The sequence below is a fragment of the Gallinula chloropus genome (genome assembly GCF_964237585.1).
Source record: "Gallinula chloropus genome assembly, chromosome: 2".
In the NCBI taxonomy this organism is placed as follows: domain Eukaryota; kingdom Metazoa; phylum Chordata; class Aves; order Gruiformes; family Rallidae; genus Gallinula; species Gallinula chloropus.
The window spans coordinates 122,279,770-122,291,832 of NC_140086.1; the positions used below are offsets into that span (position 1 = coordinate 122,279,770).

The 12,063-nt window shown below is 36.7% G+C and overlaps 1 protein-coding gene across 2 annotated transcripts in view; it reads left to right on the forward strand.

Moving 5' to 3' along the window:
• TOP2B (DNA topoisomerase II beta) overlaps positions 1 to 12,063 on the forward strand; it is a gene marked incomplete at its 5' end in the record, with an annotated part of 67,298 nt that overhangs the window by 20,133 nt on the left and 35,102 nt on the right. For both annotated transcript variants that reach the window (XM_084280401.1, XM_084280402.1), the window contains 5 exons: positions 1,514 to 1,577; positions 2,844 to 2,989; positions 3,745 to 3,842; positions 5,132 to 5,344; positions 5,426 to 5,599. In XM_084280401.1, the coding sequence (XP_084136527.1) occupies positions 1,514 to 1,577; positions 2,844 to 2,989; positions 3,745 to 3,842; positions 5,132 to 5,344; positions 5,426 to 5,599 (695 nt within the window). The remainder of the gene's footprint in view (positions 1 to 1,513; positions 1,578 to 2,843; positions 2,990 to 3,744; positions 3,843 to 5,131; positions 5,345 to 5,425; positions 5,600 to 12,063) is intronic.

Consider the following 12,063-nt stretch of genomic DNA (forward strand, 5'->3'; position numbering starts at 1 on the left):
TTGATCCTTTCTAGACCAGGCAGTTTTAAAATTATGAAGTGTCATTCTGCCATTTAAAAGCAAGGTGATTGAGGCACAAACAAGTGATGTTTAGAAAATTCTGTTGAAAGTCTCTGAGTCACTGTGACTTCAGCAGGTTATGCTATTCTCTTGGGAAAGGTATATACTGAAGACTAATCAGCAGTACAAATTTGCAACATCTAAAATGCGCTGTAGGCTGAACTGATATTTTAGGCTAATTGATATGAATTCTTGGATTAATCAGTTGTTGTAAAATTTACTTGAAAGATTGGTGTGATTGCATTCTAAATTACGATCTATTGCAGGCAGTAGGTCTGTATTTTAGCCAGGTGGAAAAGGATTTTTAATTTTTTGTTGTTGCTCGTTACATAATTTAAGAAATAGGGGAATGAAAATCTTTTGCCACTTCTTTTCTGACTGCCACCTCATAGATGAAATCTATGGGCTTTACAGAGGAGGGAGTGGCTTCCATCTTGTCCTATTCAAAAGGAAGATCATTATTATATCATTATCATAGCACTGTATGGCTTCTTTATGTAACACTGATAAGTGCTTCACAGAGTGTGGTTAGAAAGCTTAAGGATCAGTGTAATAACAGTATGAAAATTGGACATTATATCTGCGCATACTTTTTAATTAAACTGCCTTTAATGATTTTCGCAAAAGCATCTTGAAATACCTGATCTTACATTGAGTTTCTTCCAATCTGTTAAGATACTCGTTTTAGTGGATTTACCTTCATGTCTTTTACTGTTTGGGAGTGTAATTTGATCTGTTTCGTGGGTGATGAGGCAAATGCTGAAAACAGTTGTAATGTGTTTTCATGGTTAATGGCCATAGTTGCATTTCTGGTTTCTGTTCTTTGTGGTTAATAAAGATTGCAGTGCCATTAATTATATTCTGATCAAATGTTAACTTCCAGTTATGCTGCTTTTGATCCTAAAATGTGTAAACTGTTTATGAGTTAACAGCTCTTAGGTATAAGTAAGGCTCTTTAAAGGTAACTTTTGCTGCAAAACATTCCTGAGTGGATGTGACTCTTTCCAGGATTGGGTTTCAGTGGCAAAAGGATGTGTGAACTGATCTGGTGATACATGTAATTTCCTAGGATTTTTAAATATACATGGTGTAATTTGTGTAATAAATATCCAAACAAGTGCAGCAAAAGAAGAATTAAGTGCTCAACATGCTAGTTACTGTTTGAGAACAGTTACACAAACAGGCTCACAGCATACACTTCTATATTTATTTCTAGGGTAAACTAAGCTGGAAATGTCAGTAATTATAAGAAGGTTGAAAAATACCTTCTTGCAGACATTTGCTCATCTTTACAGACCCTAGCAATAAGATGCAGAATTCACAAAAGATACCAGGTTAAGAAATACCCAAACCTCTGTAACTTGTGGTGGAATATGTATATAATCAGTCTTATAGCTCAAGTAAATAATTATTGCTTCTAGGAAGTGTTAATTGGTGTTGCTTTGTTTCATAGTAAATGCTGCTGACAATAAGCAGAGGGACAAGAATATGACTTGTATTAAAATATCCATTGATCCGTAAGTAAAAGCATGTTTTCATTTACTTTCCCTGCCAGTGCTATTGTAGTTCAGATTTGTACAAATGATTTTACTAAATTATATTGAATATTTTAAAAAGAAAATAATATTTTTGGAGTTATTTCCATTAGCTTCATATTTTAAGATGAAAGAGTGAATTTAGAAGTGTTTAGCAGTAAGTGCTCCAATTGTGAATGTGTAATAATTTGCTTTCCTAAACCACCCATTACTGTTTGAATGAAACGTAAAACCAGAAGATTATAAAATTCATGATTAGATGAAAGCTTGGCAGTACATAACTATAACCAGCCAGGGTATTCATAAATCATAAATACCAACCTTGAGGTTTTATAACATAATTTTGCTCCTCTTGAACTTCTATGTTAATTCCTGTAGCATTAGAATATGGTTAAGTTTGAATTGGACAGCTCTATCACACTAAAACTGCAGTTTGAAAATATGTAATTACCACTGTTTTTTTGAATTGAATACTTTAAAGAGGTATTTCCTAGCAAGGATGGTAGTTAAGTAGATGTTGATTGGGTTCCTTTACTAGTAGCTATTCAGTAATATTTAATCGAATAATAAATATTTGAGAGACCTTATTTTCACACCTAATCTTTAGGATAAATAGTCTGAGAAGTCATTTTTCTGCAAGCTTTCAGTGCATTATCAGTTTCTGCAGGCCAATTTGTTCTTTATCGTGGGATGGGAGGGAAATGGTAGTGTGAATCTGCCTGACCTGTCATGATTTTGAACTCTGTAATACCCTGAAATGAAAATTCTATATGAGAGGTACAAGTATTAATGATGCTGGATATTGATGGATTTTGGCATTGATGCACAAACTAAGTTATAAAGTTTATCATAACTGGAAAATAACAGTTTTTAAATTATTATAACGTGTGTGTGTGTCTGGGTGGATTTCAATGAAACTGAAAAAGCTACATCTTTAACCTAGTATAATTCTGTCACTTAACTTCAGGATTCTGTCGCAGATCATGTTGATAGTGAAAGCTCTTCACATATTGTTTTGGGTGTTACTTTTATGATACAAAATACTGTCATGTGTGGGTAATTTAGCTCCTTGTTCTAAAACATCTAATAAGCACAAAGAAATGTGTGGGGGGGTGTAATTGAAATTGATAGGGCTGTGAATAAATGCAGTAAGAATATGGTCTTTTACTATATTAAACAGGTAAAATGTGTGCAGAAGTCTGTCTTAGAGGTTGCGTTTCTTGGCTTAACGTCTTCATTATGTTGTAGGGAATCAAACATTATCAGCATATGGAATAATGGAAAGGGGATACCAGTTGTGGAACACAAAGTAGAAAAAGTATATGTACCTGCTTTAATCTTTGGGCAGCTGCTGACATCCAGCAACTACGATGATGATGAGAAAAAAGTTACAGGCAAGACTGTTTAAGATGTTTTGTTTCATTCATTTAAGCTATTTTTTGCTTTTTGTTATGTTTTCTCCTTACTTTTCTATTCTGTTTCGTAACAGATCATCACTTAGTCACCCTTACTGTACAACTCTGTTGGAGTAAAATATCTTAAAAAATTGACTTTTTCTAATATCAGTGTTTGCAGAGAATTTTACATTTGTTTTAATGTCAGTACTTAGTATTCAGTAACAATATTTTCATATTTTAACGTATGCAAGCAGTTAAACATTTATGCTCTTTGAATTGAAGGGAAAAAAATACATTTAATAAATTAGGATGTGATTTATTAGCCTAGATGGGAAGTAACCCTAATTTCAATGGTGAATGAAAGTTCACCGAAGTTCTGTTCTATCCATATATTTTGCCCATATTATGAATGTGGTTACAGAGTGATTTGGATCTGATCATGACCTAATTTTCAGCTGCATCAGGCTGTTGAGGTCACTTACTTTCAAAGCAAGTTGTACATCAACATAAGGGAGTCAATGGGAGCATCCTGGCTTTGAGGGGAGGAGTAAACTGCTCATTTTTGAGGCGGAAGCAGTTGCTTCAGACTGAAGGTTGTGTGAAGCTCCATCTCTGGCACCGTTGATAGCTGTTGATGTGTAACCAAACTTGGTCTTACATAGGAACATTTTACTTCATTGGCATATTACCTACATATCGTAAATCGTGGTTCTGCTGTAAAATCTTACTATATGTCGTGGGTTTTTTTTCAGGTGGGCGCAATGGCTATGGCGCAAAACTTTGTAACATATTCAGTACAAAGTTTACAGTTGAGACTGCGTGCAAGGAATACAAACACAGCTTTAAGCAGGTATGGAAATGATCTCAACTTTTTTCCTTTGCTGTAATTATGAATTCAAAATGTTTTCTGTATTTCATGAAGATTTCATTAAATTACTCATTTAACATTCAAATGGATGTGTAGACCTTGCAGGCTAGGTAGTTCAGCCGGTAAAATTGGTACTTCTGTGTATTATAATTGCAACCTTGGGACCATCAGGTGACCAAAAATGAAAACCAAATTTCTTCTGTTAAACTATATTCAATTGCATATGAATAGGAATATATTTCATTGAAACAATTTTACTGGCTCTTACATGATTTCTCAAAAAATCTTTCTGCTAGGCTGTGCAAACATGGGAACAGTTACTCAGGTATTTTTGTTTGTCGTTAAGAAAAAAATTTTTGGTATTTGTCATGAATTTCATTAGCCTAGCTGGACTGCAGTGCAAACCCTGCCCTCCCTCCCCATTTGAACCCGTTGCTCATTGTTAGACTGCAGATCAAGGATCAAATGTAATTTTATCTACTGCGTATAGCTTTGCAGTGACCACCTTTCAGAACGTTTGAGGAACTTTGTTTAGAGTATGAGATACTGAAGTTCCTTGGCTTTGGAGTCTTTCCCAGTTGGTGGCTGCCTTATCTTTTTTTCTGGACAAGTAATTAATTTCTGGTTATGCTATCATGTCACTCCATAAACCATACTTTTTGAAAATTACATGATTTATGACTTAAAGTGCTATGTTTTCCAGTGTTTTCAAAAATTGTGCAAGTTTACTAGAACTGAACTTTGATATATGCAGTGAGTAGGTGCTCTGCTTACCCTTATGAATGTGCCCATGCTCTTAAAAGACTCCTGAGTAAACTCTGAGCAAGTTGGTTTGTCAAGAAGCGTGCTTTGGTAGACTGCGCAGCCACAAAGATGCTGTCTCAGAGAGGAGTCTCTGACTAATATGCCTCCCCACAGAAGTGTGTAGTAGATTAAAAGAGTTAAACTCATGGTCAATAAGGACTGTTTAGATAGCTCACTTGTATCTAATTTAGTCAGTTCTGTGGTGGGCTCTATTTGCAATAGAATCACATCTGTCAGCACAGTTATACCTGCATACTTAGAGAAACCACAAATCTGCTGTCACTGATGCTTGTGCAAATCTTGGTTAAACAATTCATTTTATATGTGGCATTTTACTGGAGGAAACCTCTAAGCTTCTCTGAGCTTGTTGTTGTATAGCTGTTGCAATCCTAGCATGCCTTGAAAATGGAACAGAGGAAGAGCATAACATATTGTAAACTAACATCTAAAATATTTTGTTTCCAAAGACTTGGATGAACAATATGATGAAGACCTCTGAACCCAAGATAAAGCATTTTGATGGTGATGACTACACATGCATTACATTCCAGCCAGATCTGTCTAAATTTAAAATGGAAAAACTTGATAAGGATATTGTGGCCCTCATGACAAGAAGAGCCTATGATTTGGCTGGGTCATGCAAAGGAGTTAAAGTCATGTTGAATGGGAAGAAATTACCTGTAAGAACCTCATTTAAAATATTTTAAGTGTACTGAGTATTCAGTGCAAAAAATAGTAATTGTTATTTGTATTACTCGTAGGTAAATGGATTTCGCAGTTACGTAGATCTTTACGTAAAGGACAAGCTAGATGAAACTGGAGTTGCACTCAAAGTTATTCATGAAGTTGTGAATGAACGATGGGATGTGTGCCTCACTTTGAGTGAAAAAGGGTTTCAGCAAATCAGCTTTGTAAATAGTATAGCTACCACAAAGGTGAGTAGTTGTATTAAATAAAAAACAAATGTAAATGAGAAAAATGTGTGCTAAGGTTATGCCTAGTCAGATGAAGAAATAAATCTGGGTTATTAAAAATAAATAGGTGAGAGGATCCTTTGCATGAGAGGGCCTAGCAGAGCAATTGTGTGCAATCAAAATACATTCATAGCAGTATTTCTGAATATGCACTAGTTTTTAAAGCACTAGTAATCATTATCAGTGATACGGAAGTCTTGTGTGAGTGTACATGGTATTGATCAAATCTATAATGAATAGAACTATTTTATTCCTTCCTTTTTAACACAATGTAATAAAATTAAGGTGAAAAAAATGTACAAACCTCTTTAAAGCTAGTAATAGGAAGTTTTGGAGGGCAAAAAATGGCTTTCCATTTATTGCTTTATGATGTATAAAACTGGCCTGAAATGTTGAGATTACTTTTCTTTGTGTTTCTGTATAAGGGCATCTAGGTGTTCTCTGTACTTATAAGCAGCTATAATAGTACTGAAGTGATATCATAGCAAATCTTCAGTTATCATGAAGCAGCAGTCCACTCAGCATACTAAAGTACAGTCTTTGTGCTTCTCAAATTGCTGGGTTGGTCAGGCACCAAGGCAATCACCTGAAATCATCAAGTGTAACTCATTTATGACAGTTTCCTGTGGCCCAGGTTTGGGGTTCTGGGATCTGTCATGGTGCAAGAAAGTCTTGTTGTTTCTACTCTTCACAGATTACACCAGATGAATGACCAAAGAACAGTCAAGTAATTCCGGTGATTGGTGAGGCTGGTTTTAGGGAATCTTAACCGTGAGTTTCCCCAAAAGATGGGAAATAGAAGAATTTGTAATCAAGACACTTAAAAACTTCTCCTTGCTCAGATCTTTTCTAAAATAGTTTAATAAAAGAAAATTCTAATGGTAGCACGAGTCGTTCATAAGCACCAGTGGTTATACTAAGTGGGGACCCTGGTCTAGGCAGGTGCTCAGAAATAATGATGTTAATCTTGGCAGTAGATGAGGTGTAGCCAGTGTCTTGGCAATACATAATTTTTACTACATAACTTCTTCTAGTGTTATTTTCAGTGTAACTGAACCAGTGTTCAGTGGGAAGAGGGACAGTTTATTTCATTGTAGAATATTTACTTTCTCAGTGTGCGTTTTAATTAGATGCTTATCTGATGCTTGTTAAAACTAGAGATAGCAACCATCTCTGGTAGTTGAAAGGTTAAAACTTAGTTTTAATTCAGGCCTCTTTATGCAACATAAAGAAGAAAAATAGCATGACCTTAAAGATGTATATAATACTTCTGTGAAGAAGCTGGCAATGTAGAGAAAGTCAGTAATGCTTGATAATCAGGTAAATGAAATGTAAAAAAGAAATACTGACACCGAAGTTAAATATGTTGCATACACTTACTCAAAAGATTTTGAATTTGACTCGTTTGGATCAGTTTTCACCCATCATGCAGTTACACATACATTGTTATCATATATTCTTTAAAGAAAATTCATAGAAAAAGTACTGTGTATTCTTCAAAGGTAAGTGTTGTAATTTCTAGTTTTTCCCACTCTCCCGATCCATGCCTTATGTGTGTGACTGGATGTGGAATGTTCGGGGCCGGTGAACCACCTCACCAGCAATTGATGTGCAACTACCCACTGATGAGACATAATGGCTAGTAACTAACTGCGTCAACTGCCTGTCCCCTTATCTGCTAACAGGTGAGGAGCTCATTTCAGCTGTTTTTTGGTTATTTATCGCTGTTTGCTGAAAGCTTTTCATTTCTGTTTCTGGATAAATTTCACCCAGTCGTAACTTCCCTTCCACCTTTTTTAAACCTGCTTTAAATTCCAGACAAGTTTTTTTTAGGTTGATGGGGTTTTTTTGAGGGGTGTGTAGAAGGTCAGGCAGAATGTTAAGGCACAGCTCCCTTGTTTTGTTCTTGTAAATTTGTTGCCTTGGTCAGGGCCCCATTTATTCACAATTTTGCCACGGCAGACCACCACAGACAGGCTCTGAGGCAGCATTTGAAAGTGTTTGTAGCAGCTGAGGTTGAGCAGATAACCTTTTGGTGAGATGTGTATAAAGTGATGGTCATCTTAAGTTCTCAAATAGTAGCTATAGTACAAATTGTAGTAGAAACTTCAGTTATTAGCAGTCTAATGATACTTTTAATATGTCAGCACTACTAACTGTAATGTTGCTGATGACTTAGCTTGTTCAGATGCAGTGTCAGATACTAGACTAGCGTGGAAGGAGCATCCCAACCTACTAAATTTTGCTGGAATTCAGCAAGAAATTCAGGACCATTCCAGAGCTTGATTTTTTCAGATTTATTCCAATGAAATAAACATAATACAAAACAAAAGCAAAGAAAATAGGATTTGTATGGCTAATTCAAGGAAAATTTCAGATTTGTTTGCCATATGAACCATTTATTTGTCCGTAGAATGTAAATATGGCTTACTTCAGAGTTGAGGTAAGAGGCTGAATTGAGGCAGAATTGAGGCTGTTGGCTGTGATGATGGTATGAGTAGAATATATATAGAAACCAGCTTAAACTTAATTTTTAAGGTTTTAGTTGTTAACCATTTCTATAGATGCCTTTGCATCCTGAAGTTTGCAAGACTGGGATTCAGTCATAATAGTTACCTTCTGGGAAAAGAAGGTGATGTAGTCTTAGTGCTCTTTTTCATAATACAGTAGGCATGATAGCAATTTGCAGCTCTCTAGATTCAGAGGGTATTTTTCTTTTTCTGGCATGTATGAGAAGGTACTGACAGTTGGGGCAGTTATAGGCTGTTATGCTTCTATAGTGGGTAAACGTGCCACCTACTGGTGAGATGGTTGGAAGGTTCCCAGCTGAGCTCTGAACATCCCTCACTCAATGCTACGCACTAAGAATGGACACAGGAATGGGGAACTGTTAGAGTAACTAATATCTTCTAAGAACAAGAATTGCTGGTAAGTAGCTAATTTTTGATGTGTCAGATGTTAGTTTTAGAAAACTATTTTAAGTGCTTAAATTGCAGGAAAAAAATTGCTGAACCTGTAAATAAAAAAATACACTGAGATGTTCATGTAAGCTTAAGTTTTTGGTAATGCAGTGAGTAAAATTGGTAATGCAATGAGTAAAATTGGTAATGCAATGAGTAAAATTAATACACTTCACAATTGCCATTCAAATGTGGAATGTTTTTTCTTTTAAACAGAGAATTTTATATTTTCCGGTAGTAGCTTTGTGAAGAAAAACTGCTGAGTTTTAATTTTGATGGTTTTGAGGTTTTTGTTTTGTTTCTTTTGTCACTGTTTGGTTTTTTTAAGGAGGAATGCCACGAAAAATACGTGTATGTGTGGTGCTACTACAAGACACTAGTGGTTTGTGCTGCCGTGTAGTAGGTGAATCTAGAGGCTGACAGAAACCATAGATGGTTTCTTTGAAGTGCAATTACTGTTTTAGTTATGAATAATAATATTTACCCTCTAAAGCTATTTTTTACCTCCTTTCCCCTTTTTCACATCTGCTTTCTATATGAAGTTGAGAACACAGCTACTATCTCCCACCAATTCAACTGCTTCACATCTACAGCCTTTTCAGATGTGCCATAGAATGTGGAATTCTAACTTCTGGCTTTTCCTTCCTTGTTCTTTATCTTCCTCTCTTCGGATGCTGTTTTTTCTTGGTTTTGTTGTTTTCTTATTTCTTACACATCCTATACTTATGCCCATCAAAAACTTTTCTTCTCAGTTCTGTTTAAAATGGTTTTAAAAAGGAGGGATTTTTATTTGTCACCTGATGGTGAATGTCTACAGAAACATGTTTTCTTTGTTTTCTGTGTTGTATTGCAAATTGGTCTAAATGGGAACTATTTTTATAAGGCACTAATTGACACTAAGCAAGGGTGATCTTCTGTGCAAAAATACTGAGTGTTGAGTTAGATATGTTTTAATTGCGGAGGATGTGCCTGTGTATCACTGCATTCTCTGTTAAAGATAGTAGGTTTTAGTCAAAGCATTATGAACCTATGAATTCTATAACCGTCACTAGAACTGAGCATTTTATTACCATTTATACTTTTTTTGCCTCTGAATTTAAAGACTTTTGAATAATCAAAAACGTAATCAGCTTTCAGATCTCTAGGACTTTAGGGACCATGCATATTTGTGGCATCTTTGTGTCATCTTTCTGAAGAAAGCCTGCTATTTTACATGAAAGGGAAGTTGTGCCACCTTGGACTTGTAAATATTTAAACATTTAATGCCATTGGTTTAGGCAATTTCAGTAGTTATTGTTCCATAGAATTAAAGACTCCATGGGATACTTACCTTCAAATACTGGTTGTTCTTCCTAGCCTGAAATGTTTTATCTGTGACAGAAGCTTGTGTGTTTTCTTAGGGTTCATTTCTAGGGGCAGTCCTGTTCAATGTGTTTATCAGTGATCTGGATGCAGGAGTTGAATGCACCATTAGCAGACAATACCAAACTGGGAGGTGCTGTTGACTCTCATGAGGGACAAGGGGCCTTGCAGAGGCATCTAGATGGACTGGAGCATTGGACAATGATTAATGACATGAATAACAAGTCCAAATGCCGGATTGTGCACCTAGGATGGAGTAATGCTGGTCATGAGTACACATTGAGAGAGGAGTGGCTGGAGAGCTGCCCTGCGGAAAGGGATCTGGGGGTGCTGGTGGGCAGCAGGCTCAGTGTGAGTCAGCAGCCTGCCCTGGCAGCCAGGAGGGTGAACCACATCCTGGGGTGCATCAGACACAGCATAACCAGCTGGACACAAGAGGTGATTATCCTGCTGTATTCAGCATTGGTGCAGCCTCACCTGGAGTGCTGTGTGCAGCCCTGGGCCCTAAAATTTAAGAAGGATGTAAAGGTCCTTTAATGCATCCAGAGGGCAACAAAGCTGGTGAGAGGGCTGCAAGGAATGTCCTGTGAGGAGCAGCTGAGGGGTGACCTCATCGCTCTCCATAGGTTACTAAGAAGTGCTGACCTACTTAAGAGGTACTTGATGCCCCAAGCCTGTCGCTGTTTAAGGCATTTGAACAACGCTCTTGATACCATGCTTTAACTTTTGGTGAGCTGTGAAACAGTCAGGCAGTTGGACTAGATGATTGTTGTAGGTCCCTTCAACCAAAATAGTCTGTTCTAGTCTAGTCTTTAATAGTGGTTCTGATTCAGATCACTTTGCATTGGAGAATGTACCCCATAATTGTTAGGTTTGTCTTACATGTAAATCATCAGTAGTCATTGTTAGGGCGTAATAGATCTATAACAGATCTTTTTTTCTTTAAAAAAAGCTTATGTGAAATGCCTTTATTTTCCAAGCAATTTAATCTCAAAATTACTTGTCTTCTAGCAGTATAATTTGGCATTTTTTGGTAGCTGATTTAAAGTTTAAGTCCAAAGAGAATTGTAGCTAGGTAAGGTGATAGAAGCTTTGGGGCATCTTCTGAAGGTGTTCAGATGCTTTGTGCTTCCCTATTTAGACTGAATTTCATGAGTAACAAACCCACTATTTAAACATTGAAAAGCATATGTATTTTCATCATCCTGACATATTGCAAAACATGAGTTATACATGGCTTGAAAAAGGCAACTTTTCTGACTTACTATTTCCAAAGCTCAAGTACATAAGTAAATATTTCCTCCTCAGAGTCTGTTGTGCTCGGGACCGCAGTTGGGAGGTGAATACATTGCCTCTACCAAAAAGTTTTCTTGCAATAAAGGCATCATTTGAAATACCTAGTTTGAAAGGCTTTAAGCAAGGATAACCAGTACTGAGAGTACATCTTTTTTTTTTTCTAAGATAAAGGGAAGAGTGGTGTAAAGCACGGTGAAAGGTTCACTTCTAGTTGTTATGGTGCAACAGAGGAAGAAAATTCTGGTTTGCTTTTCTTTTGGGGGGTGGAGATCAGGTAGTGGTTTCTCACTGTGATGATGCAAAATAGTGCTTATGGGGTTTTTTCCCAGCCCCCTTCCTTCTGCAGCTGGGTAGTAACTGTGTGGCAGACCTGCTGACTGCTCATTTGCTACTGGACAGGTAGGAACATGATTACATAGCTAGAAGTTACAGCTCTGTGGTGTCCTAAGGGGTTGGTGTGCCATTTTACAGTTAACTGCGTGCTGTTATGTATCTCTTGATGCTACATCAGGTATGAATTTGGAGCAGGTTTAGCCTCTAGTGAGTTTTAAGAACTGCTCCACTCCTTACCTTAAGGTTATATTGCTCTGTTCTTTTGGAGTTTTCTGGATCTTGCAGTTGGCTATTTGTGGTTTGCCCTCCGTTTGCCATTGCATAAGCCCAGTGCTAGCAAAGAATGCTGGTAGTGTTTATTCAGTCACATACTGATCACTGTTAAGAAAAGGTGAAATGACTTTTGGGAAGGAATAGGCATAGGTACTGTATACCTGAGGGTAAGCTCTTGAATGTTTGTTTTATGAACTAAAT